The following is a 25776-nucleotide window of genomic DNA, read 5'->3' as shown; positions in this document are numbered from 1 at the left end:
TAATTTGTTTCTCCCCCCACCCTTCCTATCAATCCCTATTTCACTTGGCCATACTGTACAATCCCTTCTTGAGTTTTCTGCTCTGTTGATTCTGTTGTCCTTCTTAACCTCTCTTATTCTCACTTTGCCTTTAACTTCTTTCTTAAATTTCCAGCTTGGCCCCTCCCCCCCATGACTGAGTTTAAACACACCTGTGTCGCAGTGGCAAACCTGCCTGCCAGAAAGCTGGTCCCCCGATTATCAAGATGCAAACCATCCCTCCTGTACAATTTATTCTAACCCCAAAACATACCCCAGTGATCCAAGAATTTAAATCCTTGCTTCCAACACCAGTCCCACAGCCACATGTTCAGGTCCATTATCTCTCTGTTCCTGCCCTCTCCAGCCCGAAGAACTGGAAGCAAACCAGAGATAACTACCCTGGAAGTCCTGCTTTTCAGCCTTCTTCCGAGTTCTCTGAAGTCCCGCTGTAGAATGCTCCTCCTTTTCTTCCCGACGTCATTAGTGCCGACATGCACCACCACCTCTGGTTCTTCACCTTCACCCTCGAGGATTCTCTGCCCTCTGTCAGTGACGTCCTGGATCCTGGCACCAGGAAGGTAACACAGCATCCTCAAATCTCGCCTGTTGCCACAGAAACCCTTGTCAGTCCCTCTCACAATGGAGTCCCCTATTACCACAGCTCTCCGTGATGTCTGACTTCTCAGCTCTGCCTCTACAGCAATTTCTGACTCGCAGACCTGCCCACCTCTCGGACTGGCAGTGTTGTCTGTCTCGGCAGTTTCCAAGACAGACAGCCTGATTACAATAGGTGCTTCCCCTGGGGTCTCTTGTACTTCATTCATGTCTTCTTTTGTCATCGACAGCCCCCTTCTCTCTTCAGGTATCCTCGGTGTAGTGACCTTGCTGAAGGTCCTGTCCTGAAAATTCTCATTCTCTCTGATGAGCCTGATTTCTTTTGTCAGTGCTGCAAAAACTTCCTTCAGAAGCTGAATGTGTACACACTTACCATAGCTATAGGAGCCAGAAACATCATCAGTGTCCCTGATCTCCCACATCATGCATGCAGCACTTTGAATCAGCTTGGCAATCATGCCTGCACAGTCTTCAACAGTGGTGTAATCTCTTCACTGAGCCTCTTCACCAAAAACTCGCACTTTACTCACCAGGCATTTCCCTCAGCCCTTGTGTGTTTGCTGTGAGTCTGTGGACTCTTAATTAGGTTAGAGGAGGAGGGTGGGAGGCAGGCCCTACCATGTAGGACCTGCGGCTGAGAACACACCTACTTAAACAGCACTCCGCTGCAAAAAGGACCCGCTGGCTTCGAGGTCAGTACTTAAGTAGCACTCACTTATCTTCCCAACTGCCTCTCTGCCCTGACCTCACGTCCGCCCGGCTCGCGCCGCTCTCCGCTGCAAAAAGGACCCGCTGGCTTCGAGGTAAGTACTTAAGTAGCACTCACTTATCTTCCCAACTGCCTCTCTGCCCTGACCTCACGTCCGCCCGGCTCGCGCCGCTCTCCGCTGCAAAAAGGACCCGCTGGCTTCGAGGTAAGTACTTAAGTAGCACCCACTTATCTTCCCAACTACCTCTCTGCCCTGACCTCATGTCTTGATCAGTTGCCTTGATCAGTTTTAATATTTTCAAAATCGTTGGATGTTAATTTACAGGAGAATTCTCTTCTTTCTTCCTCCAGGCAAATAATTGATGGGCGAAGACAATGTCATATTTCCTCAGTACAGCATCGTGTGACCAGCTGCTCCAACCAAACAGCAGGTATGTGAGCACTGTCAGAGTGGAGAATTTACTTTCCACAGTCATAGGGGTAAGACTTGCATTGAGCTCAATTTCCAGACACATACATTCAATCCAAGAGTCAAACGCCACCAACAAAATACAAATGTTTCTTTTTGTCTATAAACCAGTGCAGTTCCAGTAAAGTTCATCTTTGAAAGCCCATTGTTATTCATAGCATTTGAAGAGGGATCAATTGAATCTTCATCACAAATATATGCTCACTAACTGCATTGAATGCATGTTGAGGAAGGGCATTTTTAAAGTTACAGTCAAGGTATGTAAATAGTTCAAGTTGTCCTTGTAACAATGTAACCATGTATGGAGTGGATACTCGGTACAGACATGGAAGGAAACATTAGATGTTATCAGTGGCTGAGGAAGACAATTAATAAGCAGAAGATTCTGGAAAAGCTCAGCAGATCTGGCAGCATCTGTGATGAGAAATCAAAGTTAACGTTTCAGGCCTGGTACACTTCCTCAGTTCTGAACAAAAGCCACCAGATCTGGGAGGCATTGACTTAGTGGTCGTATCACTGCACTGTTAATGCAGAGACCAGACAACATTCTGGGGACATGGCTTCAATCACCGGCCCAGCAGATGGTGGAATTTGAATTAAAAAAAACATCTGGAATTAAGAATGTAATGATGACAATAAATCCATTGTCAGGAAAAAAAGAATGCATCTGGTTCACTCATGTCCTTGAGGGAATGAAACTGGCATTCTTAGCTGGTCTAGCCTACATGCGACTTGACTCCAGACCCACAGCAATGTGTTTGACTCTGAACTGCCCTCTGGGAAATTAGGGGCCGACAATAAATGCAAGCCTAGGCAGTGACACCCTGATACTGTGAATGAACTTTTTTAAAAATGAGAAGAGGTTATTCTGAGGCAAAAGGGAGCATTTGCACAAACAACACATGGAAGAAGGTTTGTGCGAGACAGTTTGAAGATTTGGAACAAACATTGAAGGGCATAGTAAACTCCTGTAATAACAAACAGATGAACTAATGGCATTATGGTTCACATAAGTATGACAGGATCAAAGACATTGATTAAATTACAGTTGTGATTGATTCCAATCTCATTAATGAAAGAATGTTGTCCCTTTCGGTGAACAGAGTTAGTTAAGGCAAGGGATACGAATCATCCCAGAAAGACTGTCAGCCTAGAATTTCATGAAAACAGCAGATAACACCATTATGCAGCAATTTGTTGTTTCTTTCAAATTATTCATAGTGTTACGAAATACTTTTAGTTAAAGATTCTTCAGATCATTCTGTTGAAATATATAAATCTACGTACACAATAAAATACAAAGATCACTAAAAGCATTCGTGAAAAGCTTCAAATAGAGATGTCAATTAGTCTCCGGAGGCTTTCCTATATCACTAAAGGAATGCTTAGTGCACCTTGTAAGGTGAATAATGAGTTCATGCCATTGCATAGTTACACCAACCATATGTGAAGTAGATAATGAGTTCAGATATGGACAGAAACATTCACATCAGTAACTGAGCAGGATTGTATTAATCGTGTTTGACCAACACATCTCTCAGGCAGAGCCAGAACAATTAAATAACGTGACTTTTAAATGCACACATCCTGTGTTAAAGCCTGACAGAGAATGCTTATTGAGTGCATGTGTTTTTTCGCTGTTGCACTCTCACCACACAAACACACTCTCAACACACACACACACACACACACACACACACACACACACACACACACACACACACACACACACACACACACACACACACACACACACACACACACTGATTTACAATGGGTTGCAAATACATACGCAAACCTGACACGTGCAAAACATGTAACAGCCACTGCAACAGCCACTGCAAACCTCAGCACATGTAACATTCAAAATTATTTCTTCTCATGCATTTCATATCAGAGAGCTAGCTTCTCATGATAAGAGACAAATAGAACGGAATGTGAGCGATGAAATCCAATTCCCATGTATTTAAATCCATGGTAATTGCCGTGGTCATAAACTAAATATCATTTGTTCACTCCATCAGAAGAAAAAAATTTGTTGAATTTTGTGACAAAATTCTCATGAACTGCTCATGAAACCAACAGGTACAAACTGATAACTGCACTCAGACATTCACATGGCAGATACTAACATGAACAGATTGATGACTAAACTCACATATCGACATTGCAGAAACAGACAGGGAGAGATGGCTGTGTGAATATATAAATGTCTTTATCAATCAGCCTCTGTCAGTTTTAGAAATTGAATTCAGTCAGGAACTGAATTAGATCTATGTTTATTAAGCATATTTTTCAAGTTACAATCCAGGTGATCACTCTGTTACATTGTTTCAACAGTCTTAGTAGATGTAGATGTAGATGTTTAATACAGATGTAGGAAATACTGCAGTCACCAACAGCCATGGGTCAACAAAATAATTGATGAATGATACTTAAGTTTAGTTTACCGATAATTGATCAGTACAGAATTGCTCCTTTGATAAATATTAATCCCATACATAAACACAACAAATAAATGATGTGAATTCCAAATGCATTTTCAGTGTCAAAGCATGACAAATGGAAAAATCAAGGAACTGCAGATGATAGAAATCAGAGACAGAAGCAGAAATTGCTGCAAAAACTCAGCAGGTCTGGCAGCACCTGTGAAGAGAAATGAGTGTGGTGAAGTTCAACCTCTGTTCTGAAGAAGTGTCACAGGACGTGTAATATTAACTTTGCTTTGTCTCCGTGTGGGTGGACTGACAGGCACAGGTACTGACTGATTCAGAATTAGTTCAAAACACAAACGCCATAACTACAGATGTGATGCAAGGACGAATAGCTATGAAGTTCCATTTAAACTCCAGGTAACAGAAAATGATATATACAAAATGATTATCACTCACAAAACATAGTCATAGACATCTGCGGCACCACAAACAATCCTGCCACTCACTGAGTCTGCACTGGTGAGAAACAACCAGGCAACAATTCTACATCCATTCAGCCAGCATTCAATTTCCATAAACATATCATGGTGGCAGAGGAACTACCATCCCAACCTTTATCACCGGATAGTTGTCAATTTTGTCATCGAGCGGGAATAGATTTTTCTTTTATTCTGTGCTGAGCAAGAGGACTTTATAATCATGGACTTTTTTTTCAAATTAGCTTAAATGTTATTCAAATAGCCCTATGTTCCTCGTGACACTCCCTTTGAAGTATTACATCACACACACTAGAAAATTAGATGCCATTTTCTCAAATAAGGAACATAATAAAAAGCCATTCGTCAAAACAGTGGAGAAAGAAGGATTTGACCAAATCAGGTAGATAGTAAATATTCTCTCTTTTTTTGTTGGCCAGGAGAGTTCAGCAATGTTGATTCTTCTTTAGTTTGACTGTTGCAGTTTTTTCCACTGCGTGATAGAAGACAAAAATTCTGTCTTCTTCCTCCCCACACAACGAGGGTAATGTCTGAGCCACAAAATAAAATAGAAGTAAATAAGACAATTTTCTTTCCTGCACAAGGAATATTGTGGTCAGTCAGCTGCGATGCAGTTGATTTGTTCATGGCAGTTTCCCTTTGGCTATAACATATTAAATTAATACCTTTACTTCAGTATTCTGAAATGTATGACACTATGCAATACGAAACAATACTCGTATCATTGTAAAGATGTCCCTTGATATCACCACTGCTGTTGAGACTCTGCAGTATAGCAGTTGCAAAGGTTCATTGCTTTTCCCTCCTCAACTCTGAAGAAAAGCACAGACTCATAACTATTGTAACTATTTGTAAGGGAAAATCAGGGCAGGACTGGCAGACTCCAGATAAGCTCCAGGGAAGCCAACCCAAATGGTCTTCGTGTGCAGGTTCATAGCTCCTTGCAATGGAATTACAGATAGACAGGTCAGTAAAGATGGTGTTTGATACACTTGCCTTTATTGATCCGTGCATTGAATGTGTGGTTTGGAAGGTCATGTTGTGACTGTGCAGAACATTGGTTCAGTTTCTTCTGAGAAAATGCATTCGGGTCCATTGTCCCCTTAAAATGGCAAGGGGTTTTTAAACTTGAAAGGGTTCAGAAAATGTTTAAAAGATTGTTGCCACGGTCAGAGACTTTGGTGAAAGACGGTAGAGACAGGGCTTGTTTTCTATGGAGTGTGGGAGGCCGAGTGGTGACCTTCCAGAGGATTATAAAATTATGAGCAGCATGGATAGGGTGAATAATCAAGTTCTTTTGCCCAGAGTAGAGGAATCCATAACTCGAGGGCATGGGCTTAAGTGGAGAGGTGAAATGTTGAAGAGCAACCTAAGGTGGGCAACATTAGCTCGCAGCGAGTGGTGCATAACTGGATTGAACTGCCAAAGGACGTGGTGGAGGATACGACAATTACAACATTTAAATGGCTTCTGGATGGGCGCAGGATGAGGAATGGTTCAGAGTGATATCGGCCAAATGCTGGTAAATGGGACTAGATTAATTTACGATATCTGATTATTATGGTCGATGTGGACACAAGAGTGCTGTCCGTTTCTATGACTGTATGACAGGAACAGATTGTGAGAGTGATAATCACTCACACTGCATAAACAGACAGGGACGGATAGATAACTGCACTCGCATTTTCACATAGGAAAGACTGACAGACATTGGACAAAACTATCCCTCAATAAACCTGAATCTCTCAATGACACAAGTGTCCTGCGGAACTCAGAGAGAGATGAAACAAAATAATATTACACAGAAAGATTACTTTGAGTAGAACAAAACACACTGCCACAATTAAAATCACTCAGATACTGTGTTCAAGATATCATTAACTGACAATAACCGGTTGATTTGCGAGTGAGCTCGGAGTTTGTTCCGTGTACAGAATTTGGTTTGTGTCTCGCATTTCATTGAAGATCCTGATAGATCCGCATTGTCTCCATAAACTAACCAATCACAGCGAGGCTGATGTCATGTTTGACATTCTTTTTAACTGTCCAATCATGAACAAGACTTTCCCCCATCCCTCATTAGCATTGCTGACGCGGTAAGGCTATAAAAAGCGAGCTCCGAGGCCGTTTTCGCTTATTCTGTGTCTGAAAGTAACCGTGACGATGGTGGATGAGAAGAAAGCGCAGGCAACTTCCAAGAAGGGCGCCAAGAAAATCATCAAGAAGGCGCCAGCGAAAGGCGGTAAGAAGAGGAGAAAGTCCAGGAAAGAAAGTTACGCCATCTATATCTACAAAGTGATGAAGCAGGTTCACCCCGACACCGGCATCTCTTCCAGGGCCATGAGTATCATGAACTCGTTCGTCAACGATATTTTCGAGCGTATCGCGGGGGAGGCTTCCCGCCTGGCCCATTACAACAAGCGCAGCACCATCAGTTCCCGGGAGATCCAGACAGCGGTGCGGCTGCTGCTGCCCGGGGAGTTGGCCAAGCACGCCGTGTCGGAGGGTACAAAGGCGGTGACCAAGTACACCAGCTCCAAGTGAGACACCACATTGTGCTGAAAAAACACATCCAAAACCCAACGGCTCTTTTCAGAGCCACCCACAACTTCGCTGAAACAGCTGAACCAACTTTTTGCAAATGATTTTCGGTATGTATTAGTAATGTCAGTCGGCTTTTTAAAAATAACGTAATTGTTTTAGAACTCGATGTGTCGTCCCTCATCTGCCCTTTATTTTAGGTTGCAGCCGTACCCTGTCTCGTTTCCCTGTATCTGCAAAGAGCATAATTATCGCCAATGAATCATTTGTCAACAACTTCCTTTTTTTTTCCAAGTTCCTCTTTCACACTTGATGACCCCGGGAAACAAAGTTAACATCGAATCCCATGAATAGATTTTACAATCTACTTGCTGTTCTGTTAATTTTACAATGAACCGAGATAAAGCCAGAGCAGCTGCCGAATTGCGATAGCAAGTGTGAAATTGTGCCTGACGACTGGTCAAGGACAACAGGGGAGGGCAACTTCAAGCTGTTGTTTAAAGTGTGAACGCGTTCACCCAAAAGGACATTGTGCGAGGTTTAATCAATATTCGGTGTGCACTTGAAAAGTGAAATAAAAATATGCGCAGAATGCGGTGCTTTTTTTTTTGCTATTTCCGCTTGTTGCTAAATTCAGAAAATTCTATTCAAGTGCAGAAATGGACAGATTCGAGTAGAAGAGAGAATGCAATACAGAAAAATTGTGTAAAGTATTCATTTGCAATGTCAGTGTGAGTGAGCTTATACAGGATTAAATTATTCACTCCTTTTCCTCTTTTGTGGGTTTGAGCATTTTTCAAACTAATCGCAGTGGGTTCTGAACCCTGAAATCCCCCTGCAATTTAATTGCAATTCAATTCCAAATCTCAGCGGGATTTGTGATTTTTGTTTTTTTCAAAATGCAGTATGTGGTGCTTTCTGCTGTCGATGGGAGAATTTCAAAGTGATTCTTAACGAAACTAGAATAGCTCCCGGACTCGCATCGGCAATGTGGAACTATTGTAGAAGTCCAGTCGAGTGCAATAGGAAAGGCGATTTTAAAAATATTGTCCAAAGCATTAATACGCTCACCTGAAAAAAGGAGTATTTTATCAATATCCGTGATAATGGGAACTGCAGATGCTGGAGAATCCAAGATAATAAAATGTGAAACTGGATGAACACAGCAGGCCCAGCAGCATCTCAGGAGCACAAAAGCTGACGTTTCGGGCCGAGTCCCTTCAGCAGAGAGCTCTCTGATGAAGGGTCTAGGCCCGTAACGTCAGCTTTTGTGCTCCTGAGATGCTGCTGGGCCTGCTGTGTTCATCCAGCCTCACATTTTATTATCTTTTATCAATATCACCGGGTGCTGATGTGAAATAGTATCTATGCAGGGAACGGATTTTGGCAGGTTTGTTTTTTGCTTCCGTTTATTCGTAAAGTTCGAGCAAACAATCCTTTCAAGAACATAAATACAGATGTATGGAGGCTAGGGAATGACTGAGATTGAGTGAAGCATGTCGGTGTAATCTAAAAGTAAATTACTTCAAATACTTTTGCATTTTTCTTTGTTTGACTTCTTACTGTTTTGTACATATTGGCGGGCTTTTCGAGTTTGAAAGAAAGCGGTTGATGATTTGGCGCCGGCATTTCCCTCCGGTTTCCACGCAGAGGAATTTTGTTTTATTTTCAAATCTCCCCGCGGTTTTGCAGAAAGCTCATAAATGAGGCTTTCTGCTGTCGGTGGGAAAATTTCAAAGTGAACCGAGATGAAAGCAGAACAGCTGGCGGACTGGCATCGCAAAAGTAGAAATATTGTTGATCCCGTGCAATAGGGAGCGCGATTGTCAATATTGTTTAAAACGGTAATGCGCTCAACGGGAAAGAAATAGCAGTGCGATGCTTTTATCAATGTATCCGGGTGCTGATGTGAAATAAAATGAATCTGTTCAGAGAGTAACTTACGCCGGGCTCTTTTTCTGCCATCTGTTTATTCTTAAGGATCAGGGTAAAAAGCAAAATCATAATCACATCGATTCACTTAGGCCTGGGAATCAGAGAGAGATTGTATGAAATATACAGTTGTATTCTAAAAGTAAATTATCTGGAATATGAACGCATTCTTCTTCGTAAAACTTCTTCCTGTTTTGAAACTATTGGCGGGCTTTTCGAGTTTGAAAGAAAGCGGTTGATGATTTGGCGCCGGGATTTTCCGGCCTCCTCTCCGGATTGGTGAGGGAAGCAGATATCTGATTGGGCATTGAAACGACATTAGGAGATGAACAATGTGACCAATCAGCAATGGCCGCACCCCCATTCCTCCCGAAGGTATAAGAGGGCGGGATGTGGCCGCATTGCAGCATTCTCTGTGAAAGTGTTTGTGAGACTGTGGCGATGTCTGGGAGAGGAAAGGGCGGTGGCGGTAAAGCTCGGTCGAAGGCGAAGTCCCGGTCATCCCGGGCTGGGCTGCAGTTCCCGGTGGGCCGTGTTCACAGGCTCCTAAGAAAGGGTAACTATGCTGAGCGTGTGGGTGCCGGAGCGCCGGTCTATCTGGCTGCGGTGCTCGAGTACCTGACGGCTGAAATCCTCGAGCTGGCCGGTAACGCGGCCCGGGACAACAAGAAGACCCGCATCATCCCCAGGCACCTCCAGCTGGCCGTGCGCAACGACGAGGAGCTCAACAAGCTGCTGGGAGGTGTGACCATCGCTCAGGGCGGGGTGCTGCCTAATATCCAGGCCGTGCTGCTGCCCAAGAAAACCGCCGCTGGGGGCGCCACTAAAAAGTGAAGAGACCGTTCTGTAACCTGACAACCCAAAGGCTCTTTTAAGAGCCACCCACAACATCAATGAAAAGCAGTTAGACTGTCACTGCTGGTTGGTTATTTTTCCTTTTCTGTGAAGTCTGGGGACTGTGTAAATGAAATTGCGATAATTAAACTTTCCTTTTTTATTTTAGATTTCTTAAAAAATATTTTTTTCTCAGATTTTTATATTGGTTCAATCTCTGGAAAAGCTTCACCAGTCTGGCAAAATTTGTGCAAGTGAAAACAGTTCACGTTTAGGGTCCGCTCACCGTCACTGAGGGCCTTATCTGGTCAAGATAAAACAAGAACAGCTGTCGCCCTGGAATAGTAAACGTGGAGTTTTAGCTGTAAGGGACTGCGGCATTAAATAATCAAAATGCTGTCCCCATTGTTCCGTCAGGGAACAACACCGTTGAGTACCTGCACAGGAGAAAAATGGCAAATCGATTCTGTACCGACCAAGGGGATCAACCGACAAACACGAGCGGGGACCGGGCCAAAAGGGAGATTGTGTGACCTAAACTTTTAAATCCTTTGTATGTTTTGGCGGGCTTTTCAAATTTAAAAGCAATAATTGTTGAAGGCTGATTGACAAACTCATTTGCAGTTAACCGATTTGAAATAATCCGCTGATTTCACCCTGAGAGTGAATAAATATTAAAACGTAAAACACCATTCGTCTGCAACTTGTATTGTGCCGAATACGTTATAGAATTTTCTTTGTAACAGAGATTGCAGTCTGCGCGGCCAGCACTTTGGATCATTGCCTGAAACAGGCAGGAGCAAAGCGCGGGGTTTGATGCAGTCCAGCGAAACTGATCAACCGAACGTGAAACCGTGGTTAATCTAAACAACATGCCGATTTAAACATCTTAAAAGCTAGCACAGTATGCGACGGTAAAAATACAAAATGTCACTTTATCGGTACTTTTTTTAAATTACACCCAGACCATAATTAGCCCGCACACAATTTGCAATTGCTGCCAGACCTGTCTGTAACAGGCAGATAGAAAGAATACGGCACGAAAACAGCGGCACGGCTGTGAGAGTGAAAACTGAACAACAAATCATTCCTGGAAGGGTCAATGAAGTACAAATACTGTGAAATGTATCATTCGCCTCTGGGTCCCAAAACTCATGGAAGAACACATTATTATTCATGGTGTTAACAACTAACTACACATACTGGTATTGTTACCGAGACAGAGAGGTGTTCGTAAGAAAAAGGGTCTAAGGTCAAGGGGAGAAGGCACATCAGGGTTGAGAAACCAATCAGCCATGATCGAATGACAGAGCCGACTTCTGTATCTTAGTCGCAATGTGATATAATCAGCAGCAATATCAGTGTATTCTCGAACGGCTGAAAAGCCTCTATCTGCACTGAAGGGATATTTTAAATGTAAAACATTCGTTATAGGAGACAGCAACAAAGTGAATGCTCCGCTCTACCTGTTTTCACTCCTGTAACGCTGAGCGTGAACTTTATGTATTGTCTTTAAAGAGTGATCCAAAATCAAATATCTCGAAATGAAATAACCAGCTGCAGTACACTGTCCACTCCCTATGTGCTGCCTTTTCCCATCCTCGGGTCTCCGCTCTCAATCGGAGGGTTTGGGTGGCTCTGAAAAGAGCCTTTGGGTTCGCTGGAAAAGGGACGAGTTGTTCAGCCGCCGAATCCATACAGAGTGCGGCCCTGGCGTTTCAGAGCGTACACCACATCCATGGCAGTCACCGTCTTGCGCTTGGCGTGCTCAGTGTAGGTCACCGCATCCCTGATCACATTCTCCAGGAAAACCTTCAGCACCCCGCGGGTCTCCTCGTAGATCAAGCCCGAGATGCGCTTGACCCCGCCACGGCGAGCCAGGCGCCGGATGGCTGGTTTCGTGATGCCCTGGATGTTATCACGGAGCACTTTGCGGTGCCTCTTCGCTCCGCCTTTTCCGAGGCCTTTGCCTCCCTTCCCTCTCCCAGACATCTCGCTTCTTCACTCCAATCGCTGCGGAATCAGACCCGAGCTGCCTCACCTTCCTTTTTTATACAGCCCGCCCCGACCTGACTGAGAAAGGGCTGACAGAGAGTGAGAGGCGGCCCGGGCAGGAAACTGAGTGACAGACAGAGAAATGTCCAGCTCCGCCTCCAGAATACTGCCGCCCCCAACTGGATCTGGAACTAAACCTTTTCTCCACAAGGGCAGTGAACACAAGGCCCGGCAGAAAACCTGCAGAATCAAGTTTCACGATGAAAGATAGTAAAAAGGCGGTGAGCAAGAACACCAGCTCCAAGTGAGACACCACATTCTGCTGAGAAAAACACATCCAAAACCCAAAGGCTCTTCTAAGAGCCACCCACAACTTCATTGAAAGAAGCTGAGCCATTGTCTCTATTACTGGTTTGCTTGAGCTCACAGGCTCCTGAGAAAGGGTAACTATGCTGAGCGTGTGGGTGCCGGAGCGCCGGTCTATCTGGCTGCGGTGCTCGAGTACCTGACGGCTGAAATCCTCGAGCTGGCCGGTAACGCGGCCCGGGACAACAAGAAGACCCGCATCATCCCCAGGCACCTCCAGCTGGCCGTGCGCAACGACGAGGAGTTCAACAAGCTGCTGGGAGGGGTGACCATCGCTCAGGGCGGGGTGCTGCCTAATATCCAGGCCGTGCTGCTGCTCAAGAAAACCGCCGCTGGGGGCGCCACTAAAAAGTGAAGGGGCCGTTCTGTAACCTGACAACCCAAAGGCTCTTTTCAGAGCCACCCACAACATCAGTGAAAGAAACTGGACCCTCACCACAACCGAGTTAATTTTAATGTCCTCTGTATTACTGGGAGACTGGTAACACAATACTCACCCTGCCATTATTGTTAGTGTTATTGAGCTATAATCCGCCCGGACGGAATGTATCCATGAGGTAGTTTCCTGTAATTGTATTGGAAAGATCTGACACTGTTAGAGGAATAGCAACAAGTTTAGAAATCGGGAAATAATAACCCTGGAAGCCGTAAAACAATTCAGTATCCCTTGACATGATGCATTCGACCAGATAAAACTATCTGTGGTACGGTAGCCCGTCCGCCTGTGCTGTTTTTCCTCTTCTCGGGTCTCCGTTCTCAATGTAAGGTTGTGGTGGCTCTGAAGGGGGAATGGAGGCTGCCCGTTTACCACTTAAGCAGTTGTTGACTGCTGTATTTTGTGTTGAATGTTTGATTTTTAAAGATTTGAGATTGTTCAATTTGTTTTATTTCAACATTGGTTTTTTTGATGAATAAGCTGAAACGAGTATTTAAAACAAACGAGCATCTAATCGATGGTTCTGGCGATTCCATTCTAGGATGACTGATACCAATGCTTATGGGTAGAATTTAATCGAGTGGATTGCCGTGGTTTATATATAGGATACTAAATATGAGTGTGAATGACAGGCTTCGATATCCTTTTGCAATTTAATGCTACACTGTTTGAAATGCTCCCTAGGGGGCACTGTATCATATCACATACAATCACGAGGAAATAGTCAATGTGAGACCTGCACCCAACGGTGAGATGGGAGTGAATGAATCCACCCAAGAGCTTTATTTCATTTGCAATTCTCTTTTATTTTTATATTTAGACAATTGAGATTTGAAAGTCGTAACAATTTAGTATGGAATTGGAGAAACTGTTAATTTGTGGAATGAACTCAAATGAGTGGCAGATGGAGTTTTCATCAAATAATTGTGAGGTGCTTTTTTTTCAGAAAGCCAAATCAGGTCAGAACTTGCACACCATGATGGGGAATGTTCCTGAACAAAGAGGCGTTGTAGTGCAGATTAATAGTTCCTTGAAAGTGGAGTTGTAAGTAGATGGGATAGTGAAGAAGGTATTTGGTATGCCTGTCTGTATTGGTCAGTGCATGGAGTATGGGAGTTGGGAGGTCATGTTGCATCTGGACAGGACATCTGTTTGGCCACTCTTGCAATACTGTGTGTAATTCTGGTCTCCCTGCTACACAAAGGATGTTGTGAAACGAGAAATGGCTCAGAAAAGATTGACAAGGATGTTGCCAGGGTTGAGGATTTGAGCTGTCCGGAGAGGTTGAATAGGTTGGGGCTATTGTTTCGTTCAACCCTGGAACCTCGGCAGCTGAAGTGACCTTCTCTAGAGGTTTAGAAAATCATGAGGGAGATGGATATGGTGAGTATCAAGGTCTTTTCCCTCGGGTGGCAAAATCCAAAAACTGGGGCTGGTGGGGGTACAGTTTTAAGGTGTGAGGTGGTTAATAAGTGACCAAGATGCAACCTTTTTCAGGGGATCGTGCATGCCTGGAATGAGCTGCCAGAGGAGGTTGTGGAGGCCGGTACAATTACTGTATTTCAAAAGCATCTGAAAGTGTATATGAATAAGGAAGGGTTTAGAGGAATAAAGGTCAAATTCTGGTAAATGGGACTAGATTAAATTAGGTGGTCTGGACCAACTCGTCCATGTTGACCAAAGGGCCTGTTTCCAAGCTGTAAAATGCTATGACTATGACAAACAAGTAAATGCAGTGGCTGATCTGACATGTAAGCTTTTCTGTATATTCGTGTGAAGCACAGAAGCAAGTTATGGGAACAGCATTCTCCATCATACAACTCCCCCTATTTTTGTGCCAAACAAACTAACATTTGCTAAAATGCAAGAATGAATAAAACAGTTCTTAACATGCCTTCCCTGAAAAGACAGAACTCCAGCCTTATTTTTCACATACGTAAGATTCAGTTTAACGTAAATTAAGCCAGAACTTTCACTGCCCCTGCACCCATTTCACATCCCACCCATTGGTTTGTTGTCCATTTTATCAGAATCCCTGCATCCTTCTGAAGTTGGCTCCGTTTCTTTTCCTTGTTTACACCATAGCAGTTTTAGCAATCTCAAAACTCATGCTATGATCTGGGATCCTGTGCACAGTCAGATATTCAAAACAAAAACTGACTTTATCCCTGCACCATCAATACATTTGTCCCTCACATGGCCATTTCAGCTCTCCCATCATAATTCTGACAACAACTGGAATAGAGTTACATTTAAATAGGGGAGATTATATCACGGAAAGCTTTGTCTGAATAAATACTTGAAGCATATCCAGGTTAGGTCAGTTAAACCATTGTTATTCTGGGAATATGCATTGTGTATTTTACAAATGTTGCATAAATTAACAAGTGATCACTGACCCGATGCACACCTTATTCTCAGATGCATTCACATGCATCCCATTTTCCCTGCATCTCCAGAGAAAGGGCAAATTACACACCAGAGTGTCATTTTTCAGCTACTTCTGTGTGTTTAAGTTCCTTTTTAATACTCCATTAGTGCAGGAGATTCAAACCCTGGTGGAATACGAACCCTGAGTTTCACACCCAGCAAACAAGTGTCCCATCCCTTGTCAGCAAGTAAAAGAAAATTGTTTCCCTCCAAGTTCTGCAAATAGATTTTATATGTTTCTCTTTTTAAAATTAATTTTGTAACTCTCTGCAGGGGTTCTGCCTGGTGGTAGAATGCTGTAAATGAGGCTTTCTACTGTCAGTGAGAGGCTTTCAAATTGAACCGAGATACACCAAAACAGCTGCTGGACTTTTCACACCAGCAAAAACATGATGTGACCAGGGCAATAACAACATGAAAAACGTGACAGGAAGTAGGGATTAAATTAAAATGGAGTTGGAGGGCTGTTTGAGCTTCATTCACTTTGAAAGTTGCTCTCTGGGAGAGGAGGGATTTCTTCTGTAAATATCCACCTTTAGTCTGGTACGCAAGCGAGACTTTCACTCTGCTTCTGACAGTCTTTGCTCCTGTGAGTAAATATGGGGTAAATTATTGAACAACTAGAGTATCAGGTGGAATTGAATTTCATTTATTATTTTATACCGGATGACACTTTATTTCCACATCTTCTGGTACATTGGGTGACAGTTTAATTGTGTGTCTGACTATCTCCAAGTGAGATACTCTTTTATTTTGGTTGACATGGTGGTCAGTCATGTGACGCTGCAGAGATTCTTCAGCAAAATCAAAAAAGACAAATTGTAATTACGCAAGACAAAAACAGAGAGAAAAACAATGTTCCTCAACAATAACAATATTTCTCAACAGCACCATTTGGTCCCTTGAGCCTGCTCTGCCATTGTACAGAATCAGGGCTGATCTAACATTCTTCATGGCTGCTTTCCTGTGATTTTCCCATAATTCTTCATCAAGAATCGACATCAGCCTTCATTTTAGACTAGGCCCGACTTTGCCTCCCTGTTCTGTGGCAACAAGTTCCACAGGCTCCCAACGCTCCACAGAAGAAATTCCTCCTCATCTGTCTTAAATTGGTGGTGGCCCTATATTCTGAGACAATGCACTTTGGACAGAGATTCTTCCAGCAAGTGAAAAATCCTCTCAACATTTACCCTTTCAAGCCTAATTTAATACGTTTCATCACTTCTCATTCTTCTGAACTCCAGTGAGTAGACTCCCACAAAGTTTAGCCTTTGCTCACATGACAGTCCCTCCATACAAAGGAATATCCTGGAGAACATTCTCTGAACCACCTCCAATGAAATAATACCTTTCCTTCCATAAGGGGGCCAAAATTATTCCCAGCATTCGAGATGTGGTCTCACCAGCACCTTGGACAGTTGCAGGAAGACATCCCAACTTTATTTCAAGAAAATTGGAGATTTAAAGTGCCATTGTTCCACAAGCCTTCCTGATTACCTGCTGCAACTGTGTGCCCGTATTTATTTACACAGGTTTAAATCCAGAGAAATTACATCAAATATTAAATCTCTAAATTATATCTGAACTGGTTTGGCCCAAACACATCCTGTGAACTATGGAATTTTCTTTCAGGAATACTCTCAAATTTCAGAGAATAAACATTTTCCGCTTCTAATACCATCACAGCTCAAACCAAACCCTCCTCAGAAGTTCTACTCAGGTAACTTTTTGTTCTTTTGTTTCCACTGAATTATTCTGAGCTCTCTATAGTAGACAGACTAAACTTGATTCTGATCTTAGTCCTATCTCCAAACTAAACAAAATACCTTCTAACCCTGGGTTTATAAAGAAAAATCAATCCTTGATTACTCTGAACTGAAAACAAGATAATGTCCTTTGATGTTTGCTCATCCATTGCAAATCAACAAGAGTCTAAACAATTTCCCATTCACTCCACATGGGGCTCCACAGCCACTTGCATTCTGAGCAGTGCTGGAGGAAGGTCACTGTTTCACAAGGATTCACACTTTTTCTTTCAAAGAAAACTTTCAGAAAATGAACCAAATTCAGTGTCACTATTATAAAAGCCAACTTCCAAACTGAAATTTATATAAATTATACATCCTTCATCACGGCAGTTACTCAGGATCTCACTGACATTTCAGCAGTTTCCATAACTCAATGAATCCCTTCCCTGACACAGAGAAAGTGAACAGCCTCTCCCCAGTGTGAGAGATAATGGGAACTGCAGATGCTGGAGATTCCAAGATAATAAAATGTGAGGCTGGATGAACACAGCAGGCCAAGCAGCATCTCAGGAGCACAAAAGCTGACGTTTCGGGCCTAGACCCTTCATCAGAGAGAAGGGTCTAGGCCCGAAACGTCAGCTTTTGTGCTCCTGAGATGCTGCTTGGCCTGCTGTGTTCATCCAGCCTCACATTTTATTATCTCCCCAGTGTGAACTGTCCACAAGGTGGCAGATTCAGTGAATATCCCTCACTCAGCTTCTCCACAGACAATCTGCTGATGTACAGTCATTTATCTGAACTGACTCAACACTGTCCTACAGTGGGAACAGGTAAACACTCTCTCATCAGTGTGAATTCACCCACGTGTCATCAAGCTGGATGTGTCAAAAAATCCCCCTCCCACACTAGGAGCTGGTGAATGGCCTCTCCCCAGTGTGAATTCGTTGATGAGTCTGGAGGCTGGAAGCCAAAGTGAATCCCTTGCCGCACGTACAGCAGATGAACGGCCTCTCCCCAGTGTGAACTCGCTGGTGTATCAGCAGGTTGGAGGAATTAGTGAATCCCTGCCCACACTCAGAGCAGGAGAATGGTCTCTCCCCAGTGTGAACTCGCTGGTGTCTCTGCAGGTGGGATTTCTGACTGAATCCCTTGCCACATTCAGAGCAGGAGAATGGTTTCTCCCCAGTGTGACTGCGCCGATGAATTTCCAGTTCAGTCGAGGATCTGAATCCATTCCCACAGTCCCCACATTTCCACAGTTTCTCCTTGTGACTCCGTTTATGTTTCGAGAGGTCAGATGATCGGCTGAATGCTCGTGCACACACATCACACATGTACAGTTTCTGACCGCTGTCAACAGTGTATTCTCCTTCCATGTTCAAAACCCAATGAGATTCAGGTTACACCAAATTGGGCCACACTGAAATCCTGATCGGTTGCAGTTTCCCCGACTGTAAATCCTCTCCTTCCAATATCCTGTGGAATTGATTTAGAACAGAATTAATGGAAGTGAGAGTCTCCCCATAAAAATACAAAGTCATGCATCTGTCCTGGTATCGCATTTGGCTCCGTGTCAAATGTATGAACACAACGGCTAACATATAAACTATCGGGCCGTCCCGCCTGCTCCATCATTCAATACGATGATGACCGATAAGATCATGTTTTGAATCTCTAGCTACACCCAATAAGTTTTGATTCCCTGGCTGAACAAGTATCTGCCCACCTCTGCCTTAAAAATGTTCAATGATCCAGTCTCGGAGATACTGGGAACTGCAGATGCTGGAGAATCCGAGGTAACAAAGTGTGGAGCTGGATGAAGGGTCGAGGCCCGAAACATCAGCTTTTGTGCTCCTAAGATGCTGCTTGGCCTGCTGTGTTCATCCAGCTCCACACAATGATCCAGTCTCGACTGTCTTTTGAGGCAGAGGGTTCCAAAGTCACACTAATCTTGTATAAAGAACTCCTCTCATGATAAAGCAGTCTTCCCCCATTCTGGACTTAGCCGGAGGAGAAAATATGTCCACATTCACCTTGTCAAAACCCATTCAGGATATTAAACATGAGGCAAGTCACACCTCACTCTTCTGAACACGTGAGCATTCCCCATGCTGTCCAAAATATCCTCAGAAGACAACCCACTCATTCAGGGATAACAAGGTGCAGAGCTCAATGGACACAGCATGCTAAGCAGCATCAGAGGAGCAGGAAGGCTGACATTTCAGTCCTCGACCCTTCATCAGTCTTCCAGCTCCTCTCATGCTGCTTGGCCTTCTGTGTTCATCCAGCTCTACACCATGATATCTCAGATTCTCCAGCATCTGCAGTTCCTACTATCTCCACTCATTCAGGTATCAGTCTACTGAATCTCCACCGCATTTACATCCTTCCTTCAATAATGAGACCAAAACGGCACATAGTCATGGAGGTGAAGTTTCACTTATTCCCTGTACAACTGAATTTTCAAATCCTTACTTTTCTATTCGATTTCACTTGTGATAAACAAGAACATTCCATGAGCCTTCATCTTCACTTGTTAATTATATCCCAATCTTTTGTGTATTTCACACCAGATCCCCTTGATATCTAAACCCCAAAAGATTCTGCACCTGTCTTCTTTTCTCATTTTTCCCCTCAAGCAAACAATTTCACATTTTGTTATATCATAGATCACCTGAAATATTCATTCAAAAAGGCTGCAAACTGATGTCGGGAAATTAAGTCTTCACAGCCACCTTTCCTGATAGCTTTGTAGCAACACAAAGTGTACCTACCATGACTTCATTTCCCTCGTCCAAGTCACTGATATAAACTGCAAAAGGTTTAGGTTCAGCAGAGCCCTGTGGCTCCCCACTCATCACATTCTGACAATCTGAAACACACCCATTTATGGATATTCTCGGTTTTCTATCATCCAGCCAATCCAGTATCCAGGCCGGTATGTACCACTAAACTAGTAGCTCCCACTCAAAACAGTCACCTTTTCCATGGTACCTTGTGAAATGCCTTCAGGAAAGCCAAGAACAAGAGATCATCAGGCTCCCTTTATCCACAGCACATGTCACTCCTCAAAGAATTCCACTAAATTGCAGAAACACAAAGAAGTAATTGTTCCCTTAGTTGAAGGGTGAATAACACTGGGCATCATTTTGCAGTGAAAGGCAAGAATTTTACAGGGGAATGGAGGAAAACATTTTTCACCTAAAGGGTGGTGCAAGTCTGGAATGCACTGCCTGGGACGGCCGTTGATGCGGCAAGCCTCACAACTCAACCTCCACTGCTCCAGGGAAGAAAAGCCCCATCCTTTCCAGCCCCAACCCACAGCCCAAACCCTCCAATACCGGCAATACCCCTGTGAATCATCTCTGAACACTTTCAGGATTCACAACTTCTTTCCCATAGCAGGGAGACCTGAACAGAATACAGTATTCTAACTATGTCCTGTACAGTCGCAATATGACATCCCAACTCCAATAACTCAATGCAGTGACAAATGAAGGCGAGCGTACCAAATGCCTTCTTCACCACCCTGTCCACCTGCAACTCCGCTTTCAAGGGACTTTGCACCTGCACCCCTAATCCCCTTGTCCGGCTACACTCCCATGGGCCCTCCCATTAACTGTCTAAATCCTGCCCTGATTTTCATTGTTGAAATGCAACACCTCTCATTTGTCTGAACTCCATCTGCCACTCCTCAGCCCACTGATCAAAATCCCAAACTACTCAGTGAAGATCACCTTCCTCACTGTCCATACACCACCAATGTTGGTGTCATCTGCAAACCTATGAACTATACCGTCACATGCAAATCATTTGGATAATTACAAAAAGCAGTGGACCCAGAACTGATTCTTATGGCACACCACCTGGTCACAGGCCTCCAGTTCAAAAGACAACCCTCCACCACACCCCTCTGTTTCCTACCCTGAATCCATATTTGATTCCAACTGGCTAGTGCTTCCTGTATTCCATATGATCTAACCTTGCTAACCAGTCTACCATGCAGAACCTTGTCAAGTGTTTTGCTGAAGTCCATATACACAATGTCTACCGCCCGGCCTTCAATCTTCTTTGCCACATTTTCAAAAAAAAAACACAACCGACAGACTGAGACACGATTACTCATGCACAAAGCCATGCTGACTCTCCCTAATCAGTCCTTACCTTTCTAAATGCATTTAAATCCTTTTGTTCACTTTTATTTCTTCAGGTTTTTGTTTCAAATTCATGCTGAGGTGTTGGGCGGCACTGGCTAGGCCAGCATTCACTGTCATCCATAAACTGCCCAGAAGGCAGTTAACAGTCAACATTGCTGTGGGTCTGGACACGTAAACCAGACCCATTCAGGATGGCAGCTTTCTTCCCCAGTGGACCTGAGTGAACCAGATGTTTTGTTCCTAAAAATCAACAATGGATTCTTGACCATCGTTCAACTTAAAGCCAGAGTTTTATTCAAGTTCTACCACCTGCCATGGCAGGATCTGAACCCAGGTCCCCAGATTAATATTCTGGTGATATACCACCAAATAATTGATTCTCATTCCCTCCATGACAGGTCACCCTAACTGGCCTGTAGTTTCCTGTTGTCTGCCTTCCTCGCCTCTTCAATACAGAGGTTTTATCTGCTATTTTGCAGTGAGACAGAAACTTTCCAGAATCTAATGCATTTTGGAAAGTTAACACCGATGTTTCTACAACAACTGCAGAATATTTGTTCGCCAAGCCACTTCTTTTGTTATACACCATCTGGAGTGTTTTTTTTTAAGCCACCCGATCTTCCATAGAGTCCAGCTCCCTTTGACAACCTCACGCTGGAAAGTGTAGGGCCCAGCTGGCTTTGAAAGGACTCAGGGTAAACTCAGCCACTTCTCCTCCATCACCACTCCAGCTCAATCCGATACAGCAAAGACTTACAAAAGCTAACTGGAATAAGCCCCTGAAGAGGAAAGAAAAAGGCAAATAACAGGAATCGCTGATTTGCTTTTGGGGAAAGGCCAGCACAGGCACAATGGATAGAGCAGCCTCCTTCTCCATGGTAATCAGTGACTTTGTGTGACTCAATTAATAGGAACCAATAGGCCACAATATGACCACCACCCACCCTGTTAGAAATGGCCTTTTAATTCATCCGTGTGTGTTTCTTGACTTGGTTCTGGGAGGAAGGCCTAGATGGGGTTGAGAAATGTATCAGCCATGACTGACTCTGCAGACTCTGGTTCTGCTCCTCTGTCTTATGGACTTATCATCAAAAGAGCAGCAAAATACTGTCGCTGCTGCTGCAAGTCTGAAATAAACAGAAAATGCTGAAAAATCACAACAGGTCGGGCAGTATCTGAGGATAGAGAATCGGTTAATGTTAACAGAGTGCAAGTTACAAGAAAGATAGAGTGCTTTTCTAAGATTGGAGATTTATACAGAAGATGGGTCTCTAAATAGTTGCAGATTTCAGGCAGTACCAAAAATGGAAGCATGTACTGATTGGCTGCATAATTGGAATTCTTAGGCTTGTTATGATGTTTTGGCTATGAGCTGGGAGCAGCAAATTCAGAACCCGAGCAGCCAATGCAATTGTAAGAAAATGGACGGGTCATCAAGGGACAATTGGAAGAGGACAACTGGAAATTCGGCAGAGAGCCAATGGCCATCTGAAAGGTGTGAGAGCTAACTGCCATTTGAGCTCATATGCACCCAGCTCACACAAGAAATCACTAAGTTCTGTGTGAAAGCACCATCCTATCCACTATAGGTCTCACGACGGCACTTCCAGCAAGAGTCTTCACTGAGAAAACATCCCTGACAGCAGAATCAGTGGAATAGGAGTGTTTATGGCATGAGACAAACAGAAGGAAGAGCGTTTCAGAGACACATTCTATGTGAACTGGGAGAGATTATGTTTTAATTTATTATTCTTATTAATTGGGCTTATAATACGTGGGACTTGTGTTTATTTGGACAGCATGCCAGGAGAATTCAGTTCAGTTAGGGAATAGATTGTGCCTGGTCGGTTGGGGTGGGGTGGGTTGGGTTGGGTTGGGGTGGGGATGGTGGGGGCAAAGGTTTTTCTGTTTGTCAGTAATTCTGTTCATTTCGTCATTGTTAGGGCTAAATAAATAAATTGTTACTTTTACTTGTGACTTATACAGTGGGGATCAGGGATTTTTTTTTAAACCATTCTTCTAACAGCAAGCTTCCCTGTGTGTTAAGGTCACCATTAGAAAGGAACCTCTACTCCCATAACAACAGATTGGGGCTTGAGTTTTGGGTTAATTATCCAAACGTTCGACCTACCCCTGCTTCATAACACCCTGCTCTTGGAATCTATGCAATGATCAATAAAGGGAAGCATCCCTTATATGTTCTTAACTGCATGAATTGACCTGTCCTGCCACCCTCAGGAATATGCAGACAAGCACATGTGAACCTTTTGCTCGTTTGAGCTTCCTAACGTTTTGCCATTCATTGAGTACACCCTTGTCTTGTTCCTTCTGCCAAAGTGCATCACCTCCCATTTATCAGGGTTAAACTGCAACTGCCACTATTCTGCCTTCTGACCAATCTGTTCATATGTTCCAGTCACCCAACACCTGTCTCCTCACTGTCAAACACCTGACTAATTTTAGTGTCATTCACAAACTTAGTCATCATCTCTCTCAAGTCTTATCTACTTCACGTACAAATATCACAAAAACACACTGATCCCTGTGGGATGTCACTGCACACTGCATTCCAGTCACACAAACTGCCTTCTACCATCGCCCTCTGTTTCCCAGCACTGAGCCAATTTTGGGTCCAGCTTGGCAAGTTACCAGGCATCCCATCAAGGATTGATTTCAAAGGACCTGAGGAGCAACATGTTCATGCAGAGAGTGCTAGGTGCACAGAATGAGCTGCTAGAATAAGTGGTGAAGGCTGGTACAATTACAACAATTAAAAGGCATCTGGATGGGTACATGAATAGGTATAGTTGAGAGGGATATGGGCCAAATGCTGGCAAATGGGACTTGAATAATTAAGAATATCTGGACAGCATGACCGAGTGTGACCAAAGTGTCTGTTTCCATGCTGTACATCTCTATTGTTCTACATCGACGTTAACTTCATCAGTCGAGGCACGGAGTATAAGGGCAGGGAGGTTATGTTGAAGCTGTACAGAATTTTGGTCAGACCACAGCTAGAGTACTGTATATAATCCTGGTCACCACATTATCAGACAGACATGCAGCTGACAGGAAAAGCAGTCTCATTGGTGATAGTGAGGAGGATGCTCTCAAGCTACAGTCTGATATTGATCAACTGGTAAATTGGGCAGAGGGGGCTGTGTGGTCATGCATTTGGGAGGTTTCAGGTGTACATAATTCTGAGAGTTAGAGACAATGCAGATCATGACAACCTTTTCCCCATCGCAGACATGTCTAAGACCAGTGGGCATAGGTTTAAGGAGAACAATAAGTGGTTTTGACAAGATCTAAGGGAAAGAAAAGAATTCACCCAGAGAGCGGTAGAAATATGGAACGCATGGCTGAGATGGTGATGGAGGCGAGTACTCTCACAACATTTAAAAGCATCTGAATCAACACTTAAAAAGCCAGAACAGAGTAGTCTATTGACCAAGTGCAGGTAAATGGGATTAATGTAGTTTCAAGTTTGGTGGTCAGTTTCAACACGGGGACCGAAGGGCCTGTTTCTTTGCTGTATTACTCTATAACTCACTGTAACTCAATCCTATGGGCTAAAGGTACTTTTACAGTGTTAGGTGACAGATCAGCATTGAACAATGGAACAGGCTTCAGGGACGGATGGCCTACTCCTGTTGCTGTAAGGTTATGAGGGTCATAGAGAGGGTGGATAGGAAGCATCTGTTCCCCTTTAATTGAAGGGTCAATAGGACATCATTGAAAAGGGGAAAGACAGAAGATTGATGGAATTTGATGAAGTTTATGTTTTTTTCATTCAGAAGGTGGTGGGTATTTGGAATACAACAGCTGGGAGGGTAAGTGAAACAGGAAACTTCACAACCTTTAAAAACGTATTTAGCTGAGCACTTGAAACATCACAACTTATAAAACAATGGGCCAAGTACTGCACAGTGGGAACAGTGTAAATTAGGTTTTTTTTGGTGCAGACTTGATGGATCAAAGTGCCTCTTCTAAACTGTATGATTCTATGACTCTACAATTCCTGACGGTGAAAAGTACCAAGGGAAGATGGAGCTGGTAAGTCAGCAGTGCACACTTGGATGATGGGCAATGACAGAAACTTCAGACGTTCAGCAAACAAACACAAACATTAAACAGAGCAGGTTAGACATTGGTAGAGAGCTGATCAGGGAGGACAGAGGCGACACACAGTAATGGATGGTCATGGCTTCAGATCCACAGTAAAGGAATTACACCAGCCCAGAGGTATGCATCGTTCCACAGATAACTGGCACACACCGAAAACCTCAAAATTGTAAAAGAATGGTCAAAGTTACTCACTCAACAGTTTCACCGTCTGCAATTTGGAAATCTCCTGCTGGAGCCGGCACCTGTAAAGATATCAGAAACGCCAGAGTCAGAAAAATCCCACATTTGAGGAAATCCCCAGGGAGTGGGTGATGTCACTGTGCAATTGTCAGTTTGTGATGACATCATCGCAACAAACAGAGTGCATTCTGGGTCTGTACAAACCAGTGACTACCCACACATTCTGAAGGATGGGCGGGTGGCTTCATCAGAACGGTTTGAGGGATCGGGGATTTTAGTTGCA

At 43.6% G+C, this 25776-nt stretch overlaps 5 protein-coding genes across 7 annotated transcripts in view; 3 read left to right on the top strand and 2 right to left on the bottom strand.

The window, feature by feature from the left end:
• LOC132206967 (uncharacterized) overlaps window positions 1-25776 on the top strand; it is a 405704-nt gene that overhangs the window by 40551 nt on the left and 339377 nt on the right. The window contains exon 2 of the mRNA XM_059642109.1: window positions 2557-2568. Coding sequence (XP_059498092.1) covers window positions 2557-2568 — 12 coding nt within the window. The remainder of the gene's footprint in view (window positions 1-2556; window positions 2569-25776) is intronic.
• Window positions 6886-8350, top strand: LOC132207058 (late histone H2B.L4-like). Its single transcript, XM_059642250.1, has one exon. It carries the CDS (start codon window positions 6910-6912, stop codon window positions 7288-7290), a length of 381 nt encoding a protein of 126 aa, XP_059498233.1. The 5' UTR covers window positions 6886-6909; the 3' UTR covers window positions 7291-8350.
• LOC132206875 (late histone H2A.2.2-like) lies at window positions 9649-10053 on the top strand. The gene has a single exon (XM_059641983.1). The coding sequence runs from the start codon at window positions 9661-9663 to the stop codon at window positions 10051-10053; it is 393 nt and encodes a 130-aa protein (XP_059497966.1). The 5' UTR covers window positions 9649-9660.
• Window positions 11026-12056, bottom strand: LOC132207033 (histone H4). Its single transcript, XM_059642223.1, has one exon. The coding sequence runs from the start codon at window positions 12043-12045 to the stop codon at window positions 11734-11736; it is 312 nt and encodes a 103-aa protein (XP_059498206.1). The 5' UTR covers window positions 12046-12056; the 3' UTR covers window positions 11026-11733.
• On the bottom strand, window positions 17758-25557 carry LOC132206990 (zinc finger protein 664-like). Of its 3 annotated transcripts, none has more exons than XM_059642157.1 (3): window positions 25506-25532; window positions 20023-20109; window positions 17758-18504 (listed from the first exon to the last, which is right to left on the bottom strand). In XM_059642157.1, exon 3 carries the CDS (start codon window positions 18402-18404, stop codon window positions 17934-17936), a length of 471 nt encoding a protein of 156 aa, XP_059498140.1. In that variant the 5' UTR covers window positions 18405-18504; window positions 20023-20109; window positions 25506-25532; the 3' UTR covers window positions 17758-17933. The 3 variants fall into 3 exon arrangements, with proteins under 3 accessions (XP_059498140.1, XP_059498141.1, XP_059498142.1); XM_059642158.1 differs by having other exon boundaries at window positions 20009-20109; window positions 25506-25527; XM_059642159.1 differs by lacking the exon at window positions 20023-20109 and having other exon boundaries at window positions 25506-25557.

The sequence above is a fragment of the Stegostoma tigrinum genome, chromosome 44 (genome assembly GCF_030684315.1).
Source record: "Stegostoma tigrinum isolate sSteTig4 chromosome 44, sSteTig4.hap1, whole genome shotgun sequence".
Lineage (NCBI taxonomy): Eukaryota > Metazoa > Chordata > Chondrichthyes > Orectolobiformes > Stegostomatidae > Stegostoma > Stegostoma tigrinum.
The sequence above is the reverse complement of the archived record's forward strand: the minus strand, read 5'-3'. Positions and strand labels throughout refer to the sequence as shown.

Coding starts and splice junctions, on each gene's coding strand:
- LOC132207058 (XM_059642250.1), top strand. CDS start 6,910: ATGGTGGATGAGAAGAAAGCGCAGGCAACTTCCAAGAAGGGCGCCAAG.
- LOC132206875 (XM_059641983.1), top strand. CDS start 9,661: ATGTCTGGGAGAGGAAAGGGCGGTGGCGGTAAAGCTCGGTCGAAGGCG.
- LOC132207033 (XM_059642223.1), bottom strand. CDS start 12,045: ATGTCTGGGAGAGGGAAGGGAGGCAAAGGCCTCGGAAAAGGCGGAGCG.
- LOC132206990 (XM_059642159.1), bottom strand. CDS start 18,404: ATGGAAGGAGAATACACTGTTGACAGCGGTCAGAAACTGTACATGTGT.